Below are 26,765 nucleotides of genomic sequence, written 5' to 3'. Positions count from 1 at the left end.
GATTATGTTGGCTGCTGATTTTCCTAGGACTGGTGAAAGGAAATAGTTAGTTTGCAAAAACCATGAAAGATATTTGCTTGATCCATCGATGCATGTTTTAGTTTGAAGATCATAAAGCATATTACACAGACTTCACAAATGAATGAAATTGAAAAGACAGGATAATAAAGTTCCAGCCTCCCTAAAAGTAAGTGTTTGCAGGATAATTTTGAATATGCAACCTTAAAGAACCATACTCCTTTTATACTTTCTAAGTGCGAAAAAGATCAAAGATCCAGCGATTATGTTGGGTTCCAACCTCACTTTTTAAAATTAAATATATACACATATTTCCCTTTTGTACTCTATGCTTAACCTCCTGTGCATACTTACCATTCAAAATAAAACTTAACTCCCAAGTACACGAATTCTTTTTTAATCTCTATAAAATCACCTTTAAATCTAAATTCATCATCTTTCCTTAATTTTCCGCCCTTCCTAAAAATCACAATTACCCTTTTCTTCTTATTTAATTCTAATCCTTTCATGTCCAAATATTCCTCCATTATGTTTAATAATGTTTGCATTTCTTTTGCCGATTGTGCTATGAGAGCAATATCATCAGCAAACAAAAGCATGCATATTATTGAAACCCTTCTCAGCACCTCCGGAGCGTTTCTTTGCTTAAAGAAATCAACTATATCTTAATATACACATTGAACAAAATCATGGACAGTGGGTATCCCTGTTTTAAGCGTATTCGCGTCAAAATTCTCTCTAATACCTTGCTTAGTATTCTAAGAACTAGGCCTACTGTACTATATATTCCTATAATTAACCTAGCAAAATTTACAGGTAATCCGATCTCCAAAAGTCGCTTAACTAGCATAGCTCTGACCACATTATCAAAAGCCCCTCTTACGTCCTGGAACACTACGTAAATCCAACCCCCTCTTTTCATGATTTCTTTTGTAACTATGCTATGCAAAATAAAAACCTGCTCTATTGTACCCCCTCTATGTAATTTTAATTGATCTAGCTATAATCATTATAGCCAGACTCCCACTAAAAAAAAGAAAAAAAAAAAAAAGAAGGCAATGAGTTGATGGACTGAGACCTTTTTGAAGAGTGAAGGCTCGAGCTTGTTCTAAAAGAGCAAAACAAGGTCAAAACTTGACATACCTTTGCTTGCATACTAGCTGATGCTATTCTCTCCTCTAGTGCCTCTACTTGCTGTAGAATCAACAAGTCTACTTGTAACGCTTTTTCCCGAGAGAAATAGTTCTCATTAACAATATTGCTTTCGTTAACATCATTTGGCATGACCTGTAATAAAAAAAAATCTAAATCTCAAGTTAAAGAAAAATGATTATTGTGAGCTAGGCATGGCGCAGTGGGGGGGGGGGCTGAATACCCTTTTCCAAATAATCATTATTTTTATTATTAAAATTTTTTTTTATATTCCATCAGTCTTTCTCAATTTCTGTTTCGTGGGTCGTGCAATTTAGATTTACATTTCCAATTTGCTTTTCTAAAGCATTTGATAATCTAAAATAAATTTGCTTTTCTAAAGCATTTGATAATCTAAAATAAATTTCAGCATCCAATGATTAAAATTAAAGAAATAAAACAGATAAATAAAAAAGAAGGAAATGGGGTTCATACTCAGGTCTACTGTCTTAAACAAAATATGTCCCCCTCTCTGTTATTATTTCTTCTTTTGTGGATTCCATCGGTATCTGAAAGCATGTAATAATGATTTAATCATTATTTACAGCCTATTATAATATTTTATTATATTAGTTATTTCTTAGACGTAAAATTAATTATTTCTACATAATATAACTTTTTACATTGTAACGTAGGCCCTAATATTAACTTTTGACTATATTACTTATTTCCCTACTGCTATAAAATCATGCTTACGCAGCTAATCCAATGTCTCATAGTTTCGCATAATATGGGTTCTTCCAACATAGAAACAGCCGCAAGAACATGGAACCCTATAAACACCACTGCCCAAAATAAGGCTCGTTTTATCTTTACCGCTGCTAAAATAGTTCTGGATTTTATTAGAATTTTTTAAGGTGACATTTAAGTTATGTTTTTAAAGTATTCTTTGCAATTTGTCACCTAATTTGCGAAAATAGGGCAAAAACAGTAAAAAATTTCTTATCACCCACTACAGGGATGATATTCATCGGAGGTTGTGGTGATGATGAATCCTTCTCTGCCTTTTTTTTGTCTTTTTTCTATGATGGATTCCAGTAACTTGATGGGATATCCATTGCAAAACGAAATGTCCTTCAGATAATTTAATTCTGGGATTATATGAGCCTTTGAACAAATTCTTATGATACGATCAACTAAAGATATAACTACTCCTCTTTTTACACAAGGAGGGTGGTTGGAAGAGAAATGCAAATACCTATCATTATGTGTAGGTTTTCTATAAATTGAATATTCAAGGCTGAGAGATTTGTTGAAGATTAAGACGTCTAAAAAAGGCAGTTTATGATGATCTTCTAGTTCCAAGGGGAACTGAAGGTTGGAATCGAAACTATTAAGATGAAGTAAAAAAGCGTTAAGTTCTATCTCTCCGTGATTCCAGACAGAGATCACATCATCGACAAACCGGCCCCAGAAGCGGTGTTTCAGAGGAAAAGTATTCAAAGCGGAGGTTTCAATAAATTCCATGTAAAAAGTGGCCAAAAAAGGTGAAAGGCTTGTACCCATAGGGAGCCCATTTGTTTGGGTGAAAAATTGATTGTTTGTTGTCTCATCAAAGGTCTCATCCAAGTTTTCAGGGAGGCAGTTGAGATAAAAAAAAGTACATTCACCGAAAGGTTGCTCTCAATAGAGACACGGGAGAAACCTATTTAAGCCCCATTTATAATGAACTAATTAATTCTGATCGTTTTTACTTGAATATTAAAAAAAATCACATTTTGCAACCTAACCTAATCTCTGATGATGCTCTGTATAAATTAAAAAATTGAATTCCCATTCAGTATTGTATTTTTTCATTCAGTTACCCTTTCACCGTTACATGGAGAGGGTCTTCGAATTTTAGTTGCGCTTCGTTTCAAGGTTTGAAATTTTTTTTATACTATCAATGTAGTTTTATTATTAATTTTGATGTTATTATACTGCTATGAAGACGGTCAAGCGGAGGTCTTGACCGAAATATTTGCATTTTAGTTCATATGTTTCACTGGCTTGTATAATCCTCGTTTTTCTCTTTTTTTTTACTATTGTTTCGTTTTATCATGATTAGCCAGTGTGGTCTTAGAAATTATTTATTTTTATTATTGTCTCGAAGAATTTATATTTTCGTATAATTTGCTAATTTTTCCGTCTTTATTAATTATATCCCCACTTGATATGAATGCCTGTACAACGAAGCTAACGGAGAGGGGGTACAGAGGGAGGGGAAACCCTTTTCCCCTGGGGCATTTGCATTGAAAAGTGGCTTTTTTGGTACTTTTATTTGAAAAAAAAATTGAGAAAACAAAAAAAATGTCCACCATAGATTTTCAGAAACACATTTTTGTTCCTCCGACCCCAATATCCTTGAATCGACGCCACTGCTCCTGTATGCGAAACTATGAGACATTGGATTAGCTGCGTAAGCATGATTTTATAGCAGTAGGGAAATAAGTAATATAGTCAAAAGTTAATATTAGGGCCTACGTTACAATGTAAAAAGTTATATTATATAGAAATAATTAATTTTACGTCTAAGAAATAACTAATATAATAAAATATTATAATAGGCTGTAAATAATGATTAAATCATTATTACACGCTTTCAGATACCGATGGAATCCACAAAAGAAGAAATAATAACAGAGAGGGGGACATATTTTGTTTAAGACAGTAGACCTGAGTATGAACCCCATTTCCTTCTTTTTTATTTATCTGTTTTATTTCTTTAATTTTAATCATTGGATGCTGAAATTTATTTTAGATTATCAAATGCTTTAGAAAAGCAAATTTATTTTAGATTATCAAATGCTTTAGAAAAGCAAATTGGAAATGTAAATCTAAATTGCACGACCCACGAAACAGAAATTGAGAAAGACTGATGGAATATAAAAAAAATACTCTTAAGCAAGGCCTTAAGGGGGGGAGGTTCCGGGTCTAACCACCCTCCCGAGAAAGTTTTTTTTCGATTTGTAAAAAGTAAAAAAAAAACTGCACAGAAATAAATGTTTGAACCGTTGTTTAAAGATTTTATTTTAGCCCCCCCCCCCCCCGAAAAAAAATCCTGGATACGCCCTTGCCCATAAAGTTGGTGACATAATAATATTTAAAAAATCGATACTTGGATATGATGCAAATTACTCATCAAAAACGCTGCCAAAACAGAAGCTTTAAATAAGGTTAAGAGAAGAAGGAATCAAGGAAACTTCTCGATTTGGCCGAGTCACCCTTCTGCTTACGACTTAATATATAAAAATTAATAATAAGACAAAAACATGCTACAGTTTTGCAACTGTAGTCGAAAATTCAATGACCCTAAAGGGTCTTTTTTCTCAGATAATCAAATCAAATAAAGGAAGTATGATTTCGCTAAATTCTGACCAAAACATTGACCTCCAAAAGAAAATTGGCTGCCCTTGATTTTGTTGAAAGTGAAAATGCACTGAATGAAAATTTCTGGAAGGTGAGGCGTGCTTATTAAATATACTTGTTTTCGCCAACTTCTTAAAAACAGTACCAACAAAACCTCTCCCTAAAATAGCACCAGGCCGAAAATACTGATACTACTACTACTAATAACTCGTTGCAGCACCAATCCGCCTGAAGTCAACGCAGCTAAACACACCCCTCCTTCGCCCCAAAGTGTTCATATTTTGGGATATAAAGGCGTTTGTGGGATATATAAAGGCGTTTGTGGGATATAAAGGCGTTTGTGGGATATATAAAGGCGTTTGTGGGATATAAAGGCGTTTGTGGGATAACTTACTTAATACGCGTTTACTCTTTTCTGATAAAAAAACGAAAGAAGGAAAAAACTGAAAATTATTTATAATTAGTTACTAAAAATAGAAGCGAAACATTTACTGATGCCCACAGGTTCAGCACTTCAGGAGGAGCAGAAGATTTTCACAAGGGATTAAAAAAAAAACACTTTTAAGGCCACTATTCAAAAATTTCCTGGAGGGAGGATATCCTGACGACCCTCTACCGAGTTTAGTTACTAGGTTTCAAGAAATGATCGTCTTTTCATTTGATTTTATTTAGTTATTTATGCTTATTTAAGGTAATAACTTTTAGTGAATTTTACCTGCCTAGCCAATTCCGCTCATAACTCAACTTAAAGCAAGCTTATGTAAGCTGTTTCTATAGAAATAATTTAATTTAAAAGAGTGAGAAAACTAATCGAAAGAAAAAAGCTTGTCCGACATATAATCAAAACATTAAAAAAAACTGCGGATGGATTTTCAATTATAAACAGTGGCAGATCCAGGGGAGGGGTGAAGGGGGCGCGCGCCCCCCTAACGTAGTCTATATTAGTGTATTTTACTTAATTACGAAAGCTTGCGTTAAATAAACTTGCTTCTAACGCAAGTTCATCGGATCACCCTATTTTGCACCCCCTCCCCCCCCCCCAAAAAAAAATCCTGGATCCACCCCTGATTATATATAATGACAATAATGATGAATAATTATTTCCCGCTATTTCGTATTGCGTAACAACCTTATAAATTTTGAATTTTAACGGGAATTTATGAACTTACACAGTGTTGCCATCCAAACAAATTTTTTGATATCACTAAAGAAGTTTAATGACTCACTGATAGAGCTTTGGATCTAAGCATTATGCTAATCGACGTCACATTTATCGATTATTTTTCTGCCACAGAAAAAATTTTCTTTTTCTGTCCCATCTGCTTCTTCTACTCGTCTTTTTAACATTACCAGCTCTTCCATTTTCACTCAGAAAATCTCAATTTTGCTATGACGTTCAACGATTGTTTTTGTGTCCAGAGGGCACAGACGTCGGGACATTCCTGGTTGTTATTAAATAAAAAAAACAAGTTTTTTAAACTGAAAGTAAGGAACGACATTAAAACTTAAAACGAACAGAAATTATTCCGTATATGAAAGGGGCTGTCCCCTCCTCAACGCCTCACTCTTTACGCTAAAGTTTTTTATTGTTTAAAAAACTAAAGTTGTGAGACAGAGTCAAACTTTAGCGTAAAGAGCGAGGCGTTGAGGAGGGACAGCCCCTTTCATATACGGAATAATTTCTGTTCGTTTTAAGTTTTAATGTCGCTCCTTACTTTCAGTTTAAAAAACTTGTTTTTTTTATTTAATTTCTGAAAGTTTTTTAGTTAATGCAGCTTTTATTTCGGCTCACCGTCATTGAATAAGTAAACAAAATTTGCATAAAAATTTTACTTTTCTTTTGCTAAATGGATGTCTCTAAATTTGGTTATGACGTAATTTACAAATTAACTTACGTAACTAACTTCTATATTCGTATATTTTTCTTCTGGCAAAAAATACAAAGTTGCAGATTTTTGCAGATATGAGCTTGAAACCTATGTAAAAGGGTTTTCTGATGCGCTGAATCTGACGGTGTGATTTTCATTAAAATTGGTTCACTTTTTGGGGATGTCTCCCCCCTCTTTCAAAAATCGGGTAAATATTCTCAGGCTCGTAGCCTTTGATGAGTACCACGAAATTTCATATAACTTATGTATTTAGAATCACAATTATAAAAAAATTCTTTTGATACATTTATTGACATCAAATTCCGTTTTTAAAAGTTTCGATTACTATTGAGCCGTATCGCTTGTTTTTGTTATTGTTTTTTTTATTACGTATATGCTATTACGTATATGAGGGGGTTCTCCCCTTAGTCAATACCATGCTCTTCACGTTAAAAGTAAAAAAAAAAATTTGATTCACAAAACCCTGAATCACAAAGGCCGTTTAATTAGAATAGATAACTCTTTTGAAAGCACTAAAAAAAACTTTAGCGTAAAGAGCGAGGTATTGACTTGGGCGAGAACCCCCTCCCATACGTTATAATTTCTGTTCGTTTTAAGTTCTAATGTTGCTTCTGTATACTTCCCAATAACCAATACTATATGTTAACATTGGGTAAAGCTCATAACGTTTAGCCCTCCCCCTGGGGACTTCGGGGGATTAAGTCATCCTAAGAGACATATTTATCATATTTCCGACCGTGTTGAACAAAATGGTTATCTCAAAATTTTGATCGGGTGACTTTGGGAAAAAAATAAGCGTGGGAGGGGGCCTAGTTGCCCTGAATTTATTTTGGTCACTTAAAAAGGGCACCCCACTACCAGAAAAAATTCCCCCTGAAAACGTCTGTATACTTCCCAATAACCAATACTCTATGTTAACATTGGGTAAAGTTCATAACTTTCAGCCCTCCCCCTGGGGGCTTCGAGGGATTGAGTCATCCTAAGACATAATTATAATATTTTTGACCAGGCTATCTCAAAATTTTTATCGGGTGACTTTGGGAAAAAAATGAGCATGGGAGGGGGCCTAGTTGCCCTCCATTTTTTTTGGTCACTTAAAAAGGGCACTAGAACTTTTAATTTCCGTTCCAATGAGTCCTCCCCCGATATTATAGGACCAATGGGTCGATACGATCACCCCTGAAAAAAAATAAACACGCATCCGTGATCTTTCTTCTGGCAAAAAATGGAAAATTCCACATTTTTGTAGATGGGAGCTCGAAACCTCTTCAGTAGAGTAGTCTGATATGCTGAATATGATGGTGTGAATTTCATTCAGGTTTTATAACTTTTAGGGGGTATTTCCCCAATTTTTCAAAAGTCAACCAAATTTTCTCAAGCGCGTAACTTTTGATAGGTAAAATTAAACTTGATGAAACTTATATATTTGAAATCAAAATAAAAATTTGATTCCTTTGACGTATCTATTGGTATCAAAATTCCGTTTTTTAGAGTTTCGGTTACCATTGAGCCGGGTCACTCCTTACTTACAGTTCGTTACCACGAACTGTTTGACTAGATTATCCAGCAACGAAATAAAGCAAAAATATAACTGGGGAAAGGCTGGGAAAGAAGTTTTTTGTATAACGTCATGCCAAATTACATATAATTTTGAAGGAATCCAAACTGCTAAAGCAAAATGCATGGAAAAATGTATGAGGTATTGATGCATGAAAATAAAAAGAAGCGAGATCTGCGGCTAGAAGACATGCGACAACAAGCATTGCAACGAATCCCAAATGAAAATAATGGACAAAGAAATATATTTTTAGAAGACAATCGACAGGAATGATCCCATTGAATCATAAACGAAATCTGCGGCTAGAAGACCATCAGTAGTAATGCATCTATTGACGCGAGATATACAAGGAATTACACAAGAATACACAGTGCAGTTCCAACGATACATGGCTTACCATGGTCATTCATCTATTACTACGAACGGTACATGCCTTACCAGACGGGTTTCTGAGGCAACACCTGTTTTTTGGGCCAATCATAGAGATGTTTCTACGAACGGTACACAATATACGTTAACTTGATTAGTATAAAAGTTTTTTTTTTACTATATAATAATGTTTCTACTAGTGATACAGGCAATTCAGACATCTTTCTGAGTGAAAACCTGTCAAAGAGATTGATAACCTCTAGCTTAAAGGCATCTCATCGGGTTTCGTTAAGAATGCATCGTGGGTAATCACAGAACGGTGAATGGTATGATAGTCATAATTGTTTCAACTTGAAAGTAATATCATTTTGCGTAAAAGCTAACTCAATTCGCGAAAAAGGTATTCCATTGGTTAAGAACGCATCATGGGTAATTAGAAAACAATGAATGGTATGGTTGTCAAAATTGTTTCAACTTGAAAGTTATATCATTGCGTAAACTAACTCAATTTGTGAAAAAAGGTATTACATTGGCATAACTCTGATATGAATGATTTTAATTGGTGATTGAATGATATGGGTAATACAGAGCTCGATTACATTTTTAATTGTATTGTATGAAGGTGGAAAAAAAGGGTAAAACTGCTTACCAGTTAAGCTAAGCCCGAAAGGGGTGGTAACTCTTAGGCAATTTATTATAAATTTGGAATAACATCGGTGGAATCAATCTACGGAAACTATTAGAGATTAAATGATCATACTGTGACTTGACTTAGCTTTAATTCTTAAATGTGTTATTTACAATATACAAGTACCATTTATAGAGTGTTGTCATTATAAAATATGCTCTAACATGATACTACGCTAAAAACTTGATACTAATAGAGATGTAGATGCCAAGAAAAGGATTTTAATAAAGAAATTCTTGCGACTTTACCAATCGTACTCCAGAAAATAATGTTACTAGAAAAATAATACTATTAGAAAAATAATGTTTGTAGTAGCACTTTTTTTGGACTGAATTTTTTTTTGACTTCGAAATTATTCAATTTTTTTACGTATCTTAAAATGACATGAAATATGCTTCCGGCTCTATCGATCATAATCCATGCTTGCTCATAGACACGACACGGCTTTCCCACTGGCACTCTATGACAGGTTATCGACACTACCTAGTTTATTGCATGTATTAAATCAGTATTTTGTACGCAGTGGAATGATAAACACATAATTCATATGATTAAATAAGTGAATAAGAAGCATTTTAAGAAAGTGTGTTCACATGATAGTGTTATTGTAGCATTGAATGCTGACATAGAGAAGTATTTGAACTATGAAACAAGTACAAGTGGAGATCTTATTGGGAATGTATGCGTGCATTGTCATGACAACTCTGCTATGACTGATCTTAACTGGTGATTGAATAATAGGGGTAAAACAGAGCTCGGTAACATTTTTAATTGGATTGTATGAAGGTGGAAAAAAAGGGTTAAACTGCTTACCAGTTAAGGTAAGCCCGAAGGGTTTGCTAACTCATAGGCAATTTATTTCAAATTTGGAATAACATCGGTGGAATCAATCTACGGAAACGATTAACGATGACAAGATGACCTTGTGACTTGACCTAGCTTTACTTCTTGGATGTGTTATGTATAATACACAAGTACCATTTAAACAGTGTTTTCAATACAAAATATGCTCTAACATTGTAGTATACTAAAAAGTTGATACTACTAGCGATATAGATGCCAAGAAAAGGATTTTAATAAAGAAATTCTTGCGACTTTACCAATCGTACTCCAGAAAATAATGTTACTAGAAAAATAATACTATTAGAAAAATAATGTTTGTAGTAGCACTTTTTTTGGACTGAATTTTTTTTTGGACTTCGAAATTATTCAACTTTTTTTTAGGTATCTTAAAATGACATGGAATATATATGCGGCTCTACTAATCATACTCCATGCTTGCTCATAGACACGACACGGCTTTCTCACTGGCACTCTATGATAGATTATTGACACTACCTAGTTTATTGCATATATTAAATCCGTATTTTTACCCAGTGGAAGGATAAACAGATAATTCATATCTTTAATAAAGTGAATATGCAGCATTTTAAGAAAATGTGTTTATATGGTAGTGTTAGTGCAGCATTAGATGCTGACATGGAGAATTATTTGAACTATGAAACAAGCCCAATTGGAGATCTTATTGGGAAGGTATGCGTGCATTGTCATGACACTAAGGAATTAAATTTCTTTGGAGTACCATAACAGTTTAACTCTTAAGTTGGTGGATATGCGAGATTGAGATCACCGGAGAGGATTGCAATCAAAGAGAATACCAACATAAAAATAATTAATGATGGTACAAGACAAATCCTTACTACCGTTGCTGGTAACAGATTACATACTGATGCGTTCTATCGTGAGCTTTCAGATAATGGCATTGAACGGAAGATCAAAAGAAAACAGGCGTACTCTTCTACTAATATCATAAATCATATCTTGTCTACATGCCGGAACTGTTACCTGTGTAAAAATAATGTTGTAATAGACAGTAAAATTGCTGGAAAAATAAAAAGGGTAATGGTAGAATATATCACTAAGGAATATAAAAATGAATTGATGGAAAATGAAGCACAAGTGACCGTTATTACTACTGTTGATCATATAGTCACTGAACCTAATAATAGAAAAATGAAATGCATATAGAACATGTGGATGACCCCACAGTAAAAATAGTGAATGACTCAAAATGGATTAATGATTATTCTATTGGTTACGAACTATGAGAAGAGAGTAACTACAGTATCAAGAGAGAACATTATTATTTATTTTATGGGACAGATTCAAAATGTCCAAAGTTGTTCAACGATATTAATAATGTATAATAACATATTTCTGCATTAATACCCTACGTAACAATATTTGACATAACATTATTGAGAACTTGCTTAACCGAGATAGAGTTGCAGGAAAAAATATAGAGCAAAATGAAAAAGTTTGTGATACCTTGGATGTGAAGGAAGATTTGTTTTGTGAGGAGGAATTAGCAACAGTACTAAAAGGATTAAAGCATAATAAGGCTCCAGGTGCTGATAGGGTTGTAAATGAGTTTCTTAAATATGGTGGCTCTGAGGTTAGATATAAGTTATTGAAAACTATGAATATGATTTTTGAAAAAGGGGAAGTACCTAACTATTTAAGGAAAACTTTAATTAAACCATTGCATAAAGAGGGTGATAAGAGTGAATACTGTAATTATCGAGGCATTGTTTTGGTCCCTGTATTTAGCAAATCAATTAGTAATATGATACTTTTTAGAGTGAGAGATGCTGTAGACAAAGTTTTAAGAGAAGAACAGTGCGGTTTTAGGAAGGGTGGATGATGTTTCGACCAAATTTTCACTCTTAGGTTAATAAATGACAAGTGCCTGAGTTTTCAAACACCTTTAGTCCTTAGTTTTATAGATCACGAGCAAGCGTTCAATCCTGTTGATAGAAGAGCTATGGTAAAGATTTCAGCCTTGTGTGGCATACCAGAAAATTACATTAAAGAGAGTATTGCTGTTTACGAGAATAACACTGCTGCTGTTAAGGCAGGGAATAAGGTTTGCAGCAGGTTTTATATTAAATCAGGAGTTAAGCAGGGTTGTGATCTATCCCCCTTTATATGGATTATTTTGATGGACTTTGTCTTAAGGAGCACAGGAAAGGCAATGGGAGACCACGGAATCAAATGGGGAGGAAAAACTTTCCTGGACTTAGATTATGCTGATGATTTAAGTATCCTAGATGAAAGTGTGAGCAAAATGAATGAAGTTTTAGAGGTTTTATTAGTTCATGATGTTAGACTAGGTTTGAAAGTAAATGTTAGGAAGACTAACTCACTGAGGTTAGGAATAAGTAAAGATGAAAAGATGACATTGGGTAACGAAAAGATTGAGCAGCTGGGCACCTTCACTTGCCTTGGTAGTATTATTAGTAAAAATGGCGGGAGCAGTGAAGATGTTAAAAGTAGAATAGCCAAGGCTCAGGGTGTTTTTCACAGTTAAAAAAAAGTCTGGAAGAATAGGAAGATAAGTCTGCAAACCAAGATTAGAATATTAGAAGCTACAGTGATGACAGTGGTCAAAAATCGCTCTGAAGCATGGACGCGCCGAAAAACGGATGAAGATTTGCTAGATGTTTTCCAGAGAAATTGCTTAAGGATTGTTCTGGGTACCCGGCTGACTGACCGTATTTCAAACGATAGGCTATACGAAAAATGTGGTTCAATACCGCTCTCGAGGGCTATAATGAAAGAAAGGTTGAGGTGGCTAGGGCACGTTGTGCGGATGACCGATTTCCGAAGATTGTTCTTTTTGGCCAACCATTTATGGCTAAGTGGAAAGTAGTTTGTCCTTATCTGGGGTGGAATGACGTCATAAAGAAAGATTGAAAGGAAATAGGAACTTCGTTGTCAGGTGTAAAAAGGGAGGCTATGAATAAATTGGGGTGGAGGAGGAGCGTGCGTAGCTGTGTTGAACTCAGGCGGCTTGGTAATGCGGTGAGTTTTTGTAGTAGTAGTAGTATGCATTACATCGTTATGTGTTCATCATTTTTAGAGTATACTAGCATATCAAACGTATAGAATGTCGATTAAAACATCGGAGATGTAAGAAAAGGAATTTGCATTCATGATATATTGGATATATCTGTTAAACTAAACAAAACCTAATTATAAGAGTAAAGAAATTCTTTATCAGCACCTCTTGTTAGTAAGCTCTGGATAAAATTAACAAAATCTAAGCATCAGGACAACTAGATTCTTTATTAGAAACCTTTGCCAAAAATGTCGACTAAACCCATCAAAAGCTAACTTCTAGAATAATGAAATTCTCTATCAACTTCTTTTGTCGGATACATAGGGTAACATTTAAAAAATCTAAGTATCAAAGTGAAAAAAAATTTCTATTAACATCTCTGTCAGATGCATCGGATAAAATTGACTAAATCTGAGTATCAGATTGAACAAATTCTATATCAATATCCATTCTCGGATATGCCAGATAACACTGTCAAAATTTATCTATTAGAGTGAATAAATTCGTTATCAACTTCCTTTGTCTGTTACATCAGATAACATTCACAAAATCTAAGTATAAGAGTGAATGAATTCTTTTTCATTGTCTCTTGTCAGATATGCTTGATAAAATATAAATTCTTTATCAACTTCTTTAGTCCGATACATCAGATAACATTCACGAAATCTAAGTATTAGAGTGAACAAATTCTATATCAACTTATCTTGCCGGGTAGGTCGGTTAACATTATCAAAACCTAACTGTCAGAGTGATAAAATTCTACATATAAATCTATTGTCAGATACATGGGATAACATTGACAAAATCTATGTATCAGAGTGAATAAATTTTTTCTATCAACATCTTTGTCGCATACATCGGATAAAATTGACTAAATCTAAGTATCAGATTGAATTAATTCTTTATCAACATTCTTTGTCGGATACCTTGGATAATATTGTCAAAATCTATGTATTAGAGTGAATAAATTCTATATCAACTTATTTTGTCGATTACATCAGATAACATTCATGAAATCTAAGTATCAGAGTGAATAAATTCTTTATCAGCTTCTTTCGTCGGATACATCAGATAACATTCGCGAGATCTGAGTATCAGAGTGAATAAATTCTTTATCATCATACTTTGTCTGAGATGTCTGATAAAATTGAGAAAATCTAAGTATCAGAGTGAATAAATTCTTTATCAACATCTTTTGTAAGATATTTCGGATAAAATTGACAAAATCTAAGTATCAGAGCGAATAAATTCTTTATCATCATCATCATATACCGGATACATCACTTATCCGTATAAAATTGATAAAATCTAACTATCAGATTGAATAAATTCTTTATCAGCATCTTTTCTCAGATCGGATAACAGTGTCAAAATCTAAGTAGCAGAGTGAATAAATTCTTTATCAACTTCAATTGTTGGATACATCAAATAACATTCACAAAATCTAAGTATCAGAGCGAATAAATCCATTATTTTCATCATCATTTTCCAGATACGCTTGATAAAATTGAGAAAATCCCAGTATCAAAGTGAATAAATTCATTATCAATGTCTTCTGACAAATACGTTTAATAATATTGACAAAATCTAAGTATCAGAGTGAATAAATTCTTTAATAAAATTTTTTACCGACATCATTTGTCGGATACGTTGGATAACATTGACAAAATCTGTATATTAGAATGAATAAATTCTTTATCAACATCATTTGTCAGATAAGTCGGATACAATTGACAAAATCTAAGTATCAGAGTGAACAAAATCTTTATCAACATCCTAAGCTGGATACGTGGGATAACATCATCAAAATCTAAGTATCAGAGTGATTAGATTCTATATCAACATCCTTTGTCGGATACATAGGATAACATTGACAAAATCTATGTGTCAGAGTGAATAAATTTATTATCAACATCCTTTTCTGGATACGTCGGATAACATTATCAAAACCTAAGTATCAGAGTGATTAAATTCTATATCAACATGCTTTTCTCGGATACATATAATAAAATTGACAAAATATAAGTGTCAGAGTGCATAATATTTTTATCAACATCCTTTGTCAGATAAATCCGATAAAATTGACAAAATTTAAGTATCAGAGTGAATCAATTCGTTATCAACGTCATTATCGGATACATCAGATAAAATTCATAAAATCTAAGTTCTATTAATTTGACTTTATGCATCGTTGCGTTGAATGTAGGTTAGACTGGTTACAGATGGCAGCACACCCACTCAGACACACACTCATAGTGAGAGAGACATGCAAGCAGTTAGGTTAATTTAGGTTCACTTAGAGTGCGCACCTCTCTAAGTGAACCTAAATTAACCTAACTATTTGCAGGTCTCTCTCACTATGAGTGTGTGTCTGAGCGGGTATGATGCCATCTGTAACCAGTCTAACCTACATTCAACGCAACGATGCATAAAATCAAATTAATAGAACTTAGATTTTATGAATGTTATCTGATGTATCTGACAAAGGATGTTGATAAAAAAATTATTCACTCTGACACTTATATTTTGTCAATTTTGTCCTATGTATCCGAGAAAAGTATGTTGATATAGAATTTAATCACTCTAATACTTAGATTTTGATAATGTTATCCAACATATCCAGAAAAGGATGCTGATAATGAATTTATTCACTCTGACACTTAGATTTTGTCAATGTTATCCTATGTATCCGACAAAGGATGTTGATATAAAATTTAATGACTCAGATAGTTAGATTTTGATGATTTTATCCGACGTATCCAGCATAGGATGTTGATAAAGAATTTGTTCACTCTGATACTTAGATTTTGTCAATTTTATCCGACGTATCGGATAAATGATGCTGATAAAGAATTTATTCATTCTAATACATAGATTTTGTCAATATTATCCGACGTATCCGACAAATGATGTCGATAAGAATATATAATGTTACTAAAGAATTTATTCACTCTGATACTTAGATTTTGTCAATGTTATTAAACGTATCCGTCAAAAGACATTGATCAGGAATTTAATCACTCTAATACTTGGATTTTCTCAATTTTATCAAGCGTATCTGACAAATGATGATGATAATGGATTTATTCGCTCTGATACTTATATTTTGTGATTGTTATCCAATGTATCCAACAAAAGAAGTTGAAAAATAATTTACTCACTCTGATGCTTAGATTTGACAATGTTATCTGACATATTTGACATAGGATGCTAATAAGGAATTTATTCAGTCGGATACTTAGATTTTGACAGTTTTATCTGGATAACCGATGTTTCCGGCATATGATGATGATAAAGAATTTATTCGTTCTGATACTTAGATTTTGTCAATTTTATCCGACATATCTGACGAAAGTTGTTGATAAAGAATTTATTCACTCTAATACTTAGAATTTCTCAATTTTATCCAAGGTATCCGACAAAGGATGATGATAAAGAATTTATTCATTCTAATATATAGATTTTGTCAGTTTTATCCAACATATCCGACAAATGTTATCGATAAAGAATGTTGATAAAGAGTTTGTTCACTTTGATACTTAAATTTTGTCAGTGTTATCAAACGTATCTGTCAAATGACATTGATAAAAAGTTTATATACGCTAAAACTTAGAATTAGTCAGTTGTGCCCAATGTATCTGACAAAGATGTTGATAGAAAAAATTTAATGACTCTGAGAGTTAGATTTTATCAATAATATCCCATGTATCTGACACTAGATGTTGATACAGAATTTCATCACTCTGACACTTAGGTTTTGATAATGTTAACCTACATATCCGGTAAAGGATTTTGATAGAGAATTTATTCATCCGATACATAGATTTTGCGAATGTTATCTAATGTAATAGACGAAAGAAGTTGATAAAGAATTCATAACCTCTGATAGTTATATTTTGACAATGTTATCCGTGCTATCCGGAGAATGATGTTGATAAAGAATTTATTCAATCTGATACTTACATTTTGTCAGTTTTATCCGATTTATCCGGCAAAGATGCTGATAGAAAAAAATTATTCAATCTGATACTTAGATTTTGTAAATTTTATCCGATTTATCCAACAAAAATGCTCATAGAAAAAATTTATTCATTCTAATACATAGATTTTGCCAATGTGATCCGGGGCATCCGACAAATGATATCGATACGAATGTTAATAAAGAATTTGTTCACTCTGATACTTAAATTTTATCAGTGTTAACTGACATTTCCGGCAAAGGATATTGATAAAGAATTTATTCACTCTGACACTTAGATTTTGTCAATGTTATCCTATGTATCCGACAAAGGATGTTGATATAGAATCTAATCACTCTGATACTTAGATTTTGATGATGTTATCCCACGTATCCAGCATAGGATGTTGATAAAGAATTTGTTCACTCTGATACTTAGATTTGGTCAATTTTATCGAGCGTATCCGACAAATGATGTTGATAAAGAATTTATTCATTCTGATACATAGATTTTGTCAATGTTATCCAACTAATCCGACAAATGATGTCGATAAAAAAATGCTAATAGAGAACTTATTCACCCTGATACTTAGATTTTGTCAATGTTAATAAACATATTTGTCAAAAGACATTGATAAGGAATTTAATTACCTCAATACTTGGATTTTCTAAATTTAATCAAGCGTATCTGAAAAATTACGATGACAATGGTTTTATTAGCTTAGCTACTTAAATTTTGTGAATTTTATCTAAAGTATCCAACAAAAGAAGGTGAAAAGGAATTTATTCACTCTGATACTTAGATTTTGACAAAGTTATCCGACATATCTGAGAAATGATGCTGATAACAAAAGATGCTGATAAAGAATTTATTCACTCTGATACTTAGAATTTCTTAATTTTAATCAATCTGATATTAAAGAATTTATTCAATCTGATAGTTAGATTTTATCAGTTTTATCCAGATAAGCGATGTATCCGGCATATGATGATGATGCTAAAGAATTTATTCACTGTGAATTTGTATCTGACAAAGATGTTGATAGAAAAAAATTATTCACTTTGATACTTAGACTTTGTCAATGTTACCCTACCTATCCGACAAAAGAAGTTGATAGAGAATTTCATCACTCTGACACTTAGGTTTTGATAATGTTAACCGACATATCCGGCAAAGGATGTTGATAAAGCATCTGTTCACTCTGATACTTAGATTCTATCAATTTTATCCTGACCTATCCGAAAAAAGGTGTTGATAAAGAATTTATTCATTCTGATACTTAGATTTTCTCCATGTTAACCTATCTATTCGACATATGATGTATGCAAATTCCTTTTCTTACATCTCCGATGTTTTAATCAGACATTCTTAATGTTTGATATGCTAGCCTACTCTAAAAATAATGAACAGATAACAATGTAATGCATAATACATTTTTAATGAAATGATGTTATGTAGGATATTAATACAAAAATATATTATTATACATTATTAATATCATTGAAAACTTTTGACATTTTGAATCTGTTCTATAAAATAATTCATCATATTATCTCTTGATACTATAGTGACTCTCTTCTCTTAGTTCGTAATCAGTAGAATAATCATTAATCCATTTTGAGTCATACACAATTTTTACTGGGGATCATCCACATGTTCAATATGCATTTCATCTTTACTATTATTAGGTTCATTGACTATATGATTAACAGTAGTAATAACGCTCACTTGCGCTTCATTTTCCATCAATTCATCTTTATATTCCTTAGTGATATTTTCTACCGTTGCCCTTTTTATTTTTCCGGTAATTTCACTGTCTGTTACGACATTATTTTTACACAGGTAACAGTTAAGGCATGTAGACAAGATATGATTTATGATATTAGTAGAAGAGTACTCCTGTCTTCTTTTGATCTTCCGTTGAATGCTAATACCCGAAAGCTGACGATAGGATGTATCAGTAGGTAATGTGTTACCAGCAACAGTAGCAAGGAGTTGTCCTCTATCATCGACGATTATTTTTATGTTGGCATTCTCTTTGAGTGCAATCATCTTCGGAGATCTCAATCTTGCATATCCACTATCATAAGAATTGAATTGTTTTGGTACTCCAAAGAAATTTAATTCCATACTGTCATGACAATGCACTCATACATTCCCAAAAGATCTCCACTTGTACGTGTTTCATAGTTCAAATACTTCTCTATGTCAGCATTCAATGCTAGAATACCACTATCATGTTAACACACTTTCTTAAAATGCTTCATCTTCACTTTTTTAAAGATATGAATTATGTGTTTATCATTCCACTGCGTAAAAAATACTGATTTAATACATGCAATAAACTAGGCAGTGTCGATAACCTGCCACAGAGTGTGCCAGTGAAGTAAAGCCGTGTCGTGTCTATGAGCAAGCATAGAGTAAAATTGGTAGAGCCGCAAACATATTTCATGTCATTTTAAGATACGTTAAAAAAGTTGAATAATTTCGAAGCCCAAAAAAAATTCAATCCAAAAAAAAGAAAAGTGGTACTACAAACATTATTTTTCTAATAGTATTATTTTTCTAATATATATATATATATATATATATATATATATATATATATATATATATATATATATATATATATATATATATATATATATATATATATATATATATATATATATATATATATATATATATATATATATATATATATATATATATATATATATATATATATATATATATATATATACACAAAAAAAAAAAAAAAAAAAATATATATATATATATATATATATATATATATATATATATATATATATATATATATATATATATATATATATATATATATATATATATATATATATATATATATATATATATATATATATATATATATATATATATATATATATATATATATATATATATATATATATATATATATATATATATATATATATATATATATATATATATATATATATATATATATATATATATATATATATATATATATATATATATATATATATATATATATATATATATATATATATATATATATATATATATATATATATATATATATATATATATATATATATATATATATATATATATATATATATATATATATATATATATATATATATATATATATATATATATATATATATATATATATATATATATATATATATATATATATATATATATATATATATATATATATATATATATATATATATATATATATATATATATATATATATATAATCATGTTTACATATTTTACCGGTTTTCGTCCGGGCTCTGGCACTCAGCACGCGGCAGGCCTGTATATATTTGATTCTCTAATAACGCATTAGCATAATCTTCGTGTTATTCTTTAGTTATAAGTCATTAGGTGTCACATCAGTAATTTCAGTTGAACTAAGAAATTCTGGCATGAATCCAGTTCCTTCTTCCTGTTAATGCATCGAAGAATCATCCATTTTATAGTATTTGTTTTATCTTGGGACTCGCTGGAATTCCCACCGTTGATACTAGTAATAATGCATCTATTGACCCGAGATATACAAGAAATTACACACGAATACACAGTGCAGTTCCAACGATACATCGCTTACCATGGTCATTCATCTATTAGTACGAACGGTACATGCCTTACCAGACGGGTTTCTGAGGCAACACCTGTTTTTTGGGCCAATCAGAGATGTTTCTACGAACGGTACTTCATATACGATAACTTGATTAGTATAAAAGGTTTTTTTTTGCTATAAAATATTGTTTCTACTAGCGATACAGGCAAGTTGGACATCTTTCTGAGTCAAAACCTGTCAAAGAGATTGTTAACCTCTAGCTTAAAGGCATCTAATCGGGTTTGGTTTAGAATGCATCGTGGGTAATTACAGAACGGTGAATGGTATGATAGTCATAATTGTTTCAACTTGAAAGTAATATCATTTTGCGTAAAAGCTAACTCAATTCGCGAAAAAGGTATTCCATTGGTTAAGAATGCATCAGTGGTAATTAGAAAACGCTGAAGGATATGGTACAGTCATACTCTTTTCAATTTGAAAGTTCTAATATTTAAGTAAGCTAACTCAATTTGCGAAAAAAGGTATTCCATTGGCATAACTCTGCTATGGATGATCTTAACTGGTGATTGAATAATACGGTTGAAACAGAGCTCGGTAACATTTTTAATTGGATTGTATGAAGGTGGTAAAAAAGGGTTAAAGTGCTTAACAGTCAAGGTAAGCCCGAAGGGGTTGCTAACTCATAGGCATTTTATTATAAATTTGGAATTCCATCGTTGGCAACAACCTACGGAAACGATTAACGATGACAAGATGACCATGTGACTTGACCTAGCTTTACTTCTCGGATGTGTTCTGTATAATACACAAGTACCATTTGAACAGTGTTGTCAATATAAAATATGCTCTAACATTGTAGTATACTAAAAAGTTGATACTAATAGCGATGTAGATGCCAAGAAAAGAATTTTAATAACGAAATTCTTGCGACTCTACCAATGGTACTCCAGAAAATAATGTTATTAGAAAAATAATACTATTTGAAAAATATTGTTTGTATTAGCACTTTTTTTTGGACTGAATTTTTTGGACTTCGGAATTATTCAACTTTTTTTACGTATCTTAAAATGACATGAAATATGTTTGTGGCTGTAGCAATTGTACTCTACGCTTGCTCTGAGACACGACGCGGCTTTCCCACTGGCACTCTGTGGCAGGTTATCGACACTACCTAGTTTATTGCATGTATTAAATCAGTATTTTTTACGCGGTGGAAGGATAAACACATATTCACTTCTTTAACAAAGTGAAGATGAATCATTTTTGAGAAAGTGTGTTAACATGATAGTGTTATTGTAGCATTGAATGCTGACATGGAGAAGTATTTGAACTATGAAACAAGTACAAGTGGAGATCTTTTGGGAATGTATGAGTGCATTGTCATGACAGTAAGGAATTAAATTTCTTTGAAGTACCAAAAAAATTCAACTCTTATGTTGGTGGATATGCGAGATTGAGATCTCCGGAGATGATTGCACTCAAAGAGAATGCCAACATAAAAATAATCGTCGATGATAGAGCACAACTCCTTACTACTGTTTCTGGTAACATATTACCTACTGGTTCATTCTATCGTAAGCTTTCGGGTATTAGCATTCAACGGAAGATCAAAAGAAAACAGGAGTACTCTTCTACTAATATCATAAATCATATCTTGTCTACATGCCTTAACTGTTACCTGTGTAAAAATAATGTCGTAACAGACAGTGAAATTACCGGAAAAATAAAAAGGGCAATTATAAATTTGGAATAACATCGTTGGCATGAATCTACGGAAACGATTAACGATGACAAAATGACCTTGTGACTTAACCTAGCTTTACTTCTCGGATTTGTTCTGTATAATACACAAGTTCTATATATATATATATATATATATATATATATATATATATATATATATATATATATATATATATATATATATATATATATATATATATATATATATATATATATATATATATATATATATATATATATATATATATATATATATATATATATATATATATATATCATGTTTATATTTTACCGGTTTTCGTATAATATATATATATATATATATATATATATATATATATATATATATATATATATATATATATATATATATATATATATATATATATATATATATATATATATATATATATATATATATATATATATATATTTATATATTATATATATATATATATATATATATATATATATATATATATATATATATATATATATATATATATATATATATATATATATATATATCATGTTTACATATTTTACCGGTTTTCGTCCGGGCTCTGGCACGCAGCACGCGGCAGGCCTGTATATATTTGATTCTCTAATAACGCATTAGCATAATCTTCGTGTTATTCTTTAGTTATAAGTCATTAGGTGTCACATCAGTAATTTCAGTTGAACTAAGAAATTCTGGCATGAATCCAGTTCCTTCTTCCTGTTAATGCATCGAAGAATCATCCATTTTATAGTATTTGTTTTATCTTGGGACTCGCTGGAATTCCCACCGTTGATACTAGTAGTAATGCATCTATTGACGCGAGATATACAAGGAATTACACACGAATATACAGTGCAGTTCCAACGATACATGGCTTACCACGGTCATTCATCTATTAGTACGAACGGTACATGCCTTACCAGACGGGTTTCTGAGGCAACGCCTATATTCTGGGTCAATCGGAGATGTTTCTACGAATGGTACTTCATATACGATAACTTGATTAGTATAAAAGGTTTTTTTTTGCTATAAAATATTGTTTCTACTAGCGATACAGGCAAGTTGGACATCTTTCTGAGTCAAAACCTGTCAAAGAGATTGTTAACCTCTAGCTTAAAGGCATCTAATCGGGTTTGGTTAAGAATGCATCGTGGGTAATTACAGAACGGTGAATGGTATGATAGTCATAATTGTTTCAACTTGAAAGTAATATCATTTTGCGTAAAAGCTAACTCAATTCGCGAAAAAGGTATTCCATTGGTTAAGAATGCATCATGGGTAATTACAGAACAATGAATGGTATGGTAGAGTCAAAATTGTTTCAACTTAAAAGTTAAAACATTTGCGTAAGCTAACTCAATTTGCGAAAAAAAGTATTCTATTGGCATAACTCTGCTATGGATGATCTTAACTGGTGATTGAATTATAGGGGTCAAACAAAGCTAGGAAACTTTTTTATTGGATTGTAAGAAGGTGGTAAAAAGGTTTAGAGTGCTTAATAGTCAAGTTAAGCTCGAAGGGGTTGCTACCTGATAGGCATTTTATTATACATTTAGAATTACATCATCGGCAACAACCAATGGTAACTATTAAAGATGACAAGATGATCTTCTGAGTTAACCTAGCTGTACTTCTTGGATGTGTTCTGTATAATACACAAGTACCATTTGAACAGTGTTGTCAATATAAAATATGCTCTAACATTGTAATATACTAAAACGTTGATACTAATAGCGATGTAGATGCCAAGAAACGAATTTTAATAACGAAATTCTTGCGACTCTACCAATGGTACTCCAGAAAATAATGTTATTAGAAAAATAATACTATTTGAAAAATATTGTTTGTATTAGCACTCTTTTTGGACTGAATTTTTTGGACTTCGGAATTATTCAATTTTTTTTACGTATCTTAAAATGACGTGAAATATGCTTGTGGCTGTAGCAATTGTGCTCCATGCTTGCTCTGAGACACGACGCGGCTTTCCCACTGGCACTCTATGGCAGGTTATCGACACTGCCTAGTTTACTGCATGTATTAAATCAGTATTTCTTACGCAGTGGAAGGATAAATACATAATTCTTATGTTTAAAAAAGTGAAGATGAAGCATTTTAAGAAAGTGTGTTCATATGGCAGTGGTATTCTAGCATTAGATGCTGACATAGAGAAGTATTTGAACTATGAAACAAGTATAATTGGAGATGTTTTGGGAATGTATGAGTGCAATGTCATGACAGTATGAAATTAAATTTCTTTGGAGTACCAAAACAATTCAACTTTTATGATGGTGGATATGCGAGATTGAGATTTCCGGAGATGTTTGCACTCAAAGAGAATGCCAACATAAAAATAATCGTCGATGATAGAGGACAACTCCTTGCTACTGCTGCTGGTAACACATTACCTACTGATACATCCTATCGTCAGCTTTTGGGTATTAGCATTCAACAGAAGATCAAAAGAAGACAGGAGTACTCTTCTACTAATATTTGAACTATGAAACAAGTACAAGTGGAGATCTTATTGGGAATGTATGCGTGCATTGTCATGACAGTAAGGAATTAAACTTCTTTGGAGTACCAAAACAATTCAACTGTTATGATGGTGGATATGCGAGATTGAGATCTCCGGATATGATTGCACTCAAAGAGAATGCCAACATAAAAATAATCGTCGATGATAGAGGACAACTCCTTACTAGTGTTGCTGGTAACACATTACCTACTGATACATCCTATCGTCAACTTTCGGGTATTAGCATTCAACGGAAGATCAAAAGAAGACAGGAGTACTCTTCTACTAATATCATAAATCATATCTTGTCTACATGCCTTAACTGTTACCTGTGTAAAAATAATGTCGTAACAGACAGTGAAATTGCCGGAAAAATAAAAAGGGCAACGGTAGAAAATATCACTAAGGAATATAAAGATGAATTGATGGAAAATGAAGCGCAAGTGAGCGTTATTACTGCTATTGATCATATAGACAATGAACCTAATAAGAGCAAAGATGAAATGCATATTGAACATGTGGATGACCCCCCCGAAAAAATTGTGTATGACTCAAAATGGATTAATGATTATTCTACTGATTACGAACTAAGAGAAGAAACTAACTATAATATCAAGAGAGAACATGATGAATTATTTTATAGAACAAATTCAAAATGTCAAAAGTTTTTCAATGATATTAATAATGTATAATAATATATTTTTGTATTAATATCCTACATAACATCATTTCATTAAAAATGTATTATGCATTACATTGTTATCTGTTCATTATTTTTAGAGTAGGGTAGCATATCAAACGTTTAGAATGTCGATTAAAACATCGGAGATGAAAGAAAAGGAATTTGCATACATCATATGTCGAATAGATAGGTTAACATGGAGAAAATCTAAGTATCAAAATGGACCAATTCTTTATCAACATCCTTTGTCAATTAGGCTATGAAGAAACTGATAGAATCTAAGTATCCGGATGACCAGATTTTTAATGAAATCCCATTCCCGAATCTTTTAGTTAACATTATCAAAACCTAATAGTCAGAGTGATGAAATTCTGTATCAACTTCTTTTGTCGGATAGGTAGGGTAACATTGACAAAGTCTAAGTATCAAAGTGAATAATTTTTTTCTATCAACATCTTTGTCAGATACATCAGGTAAAATTGACTAAATCTAAGTATCGGATTGAATAAATTCTATATCAACATCCATTGTCGGATATGTCGGATAACATTGTCCAAGTCTATGTATTAGAGTGAATAAATTCTTTATCAACTTCCTTTGTCTGTTACATTAGATAATATTCACAAAATCTAAGTATCAGAGTGAATAAATTCTATATCACCATCTTTTGTCAGATATGTCGGATAAAATTGCCAAAATCTAAGTATCACAGCGAATAAATTCTTTAGCATCATCATCATATGCCGGATACATCGCTTATCTGGATAAAACTGATAAAATCTAACTATCAGATTGAATAAATTCTTTAATATCAGATTGATTAAAATTGAGAAATTCTAAGTATCAGAGTGAATAAATTCTTTATCAGCATCTTTTGTTATCAGCATCTTTTCTCAGATATGTCGGATAACTTTGTCAAAATCTAAGTATGAGGGTGTATAAATACTTTTTCAACTTCTTTTGTTGGATACTTTAGATAAAATTCACAAAATCTAAGTATTTAAGCTAATAAATCCATTATCATCATCACCTTCCCAATACACTTGATTAAATTGAGAAAATCTAACGATCGGGAGGAAAAAATGTTTAATCAATGTATTATGAATAATACGTATGTTAATAGCATTGAAATCTATATATCAGAGGAAGTAAGTTCTTTAAGAACAATTTTTTATCGAAATCATTTGTCGGATTAGTTGTATATCATTGGCAAAACCTATGTATCAGAATGAATAAATTCTTTATCAACATCTTTTGTCGGATACGCTCGATAAAATTGACCAAATCTAAGTATCAGAGTGAAC

General features: G+C 31.8%; 1 protein-coding gene across 2 annotated transcripts in view; it reads right to left on the bottom strand.

Annotated features, from left to right (window-relative positions):
- Positions 1-26,765, bottom strand: part of LOC148942652 (bromodomain adjacent to zinc finger domain protein 2B-like) — a 180,474-nt gene that overhangs the window by 21,517 nt on the left and 132,192 nt on the right. For both annotated transcript variants that reach the window (XM_089102192.1, XM_089102193.1), the window contains exon 25: positions 1,162-1,305. In XM_089102192.1, coding sequence (XP_088958318.1) covers positions 1,162-1,305 — 144 coding nt within the window. The remainder of the gene's footprint in view (positions 1-1,161; positions 1,306-26,765) is intronic.

The sequence above is a fragment of the Artemia sp. Qi Xiang Cuo genome, chromosome 16 (genome assembly GCF_049724085.1).
Source record: "Artemia sp. Qi Xiang Cuo chromosome 16, ASM4972408v1, whole genome shotgun sequence".
Lineage (NCBI taxonomy): Eukaryota > Metazoa > Arthropoda > Branchiopoda > Anostraca > Artemiidae > Artemia > Artemia sp. Qi Xiang Cuo.
Note: the sequence above shows the minus strand (reverse complement) of the source record. Positions and strands in the feature narration are given on the sequence as shown.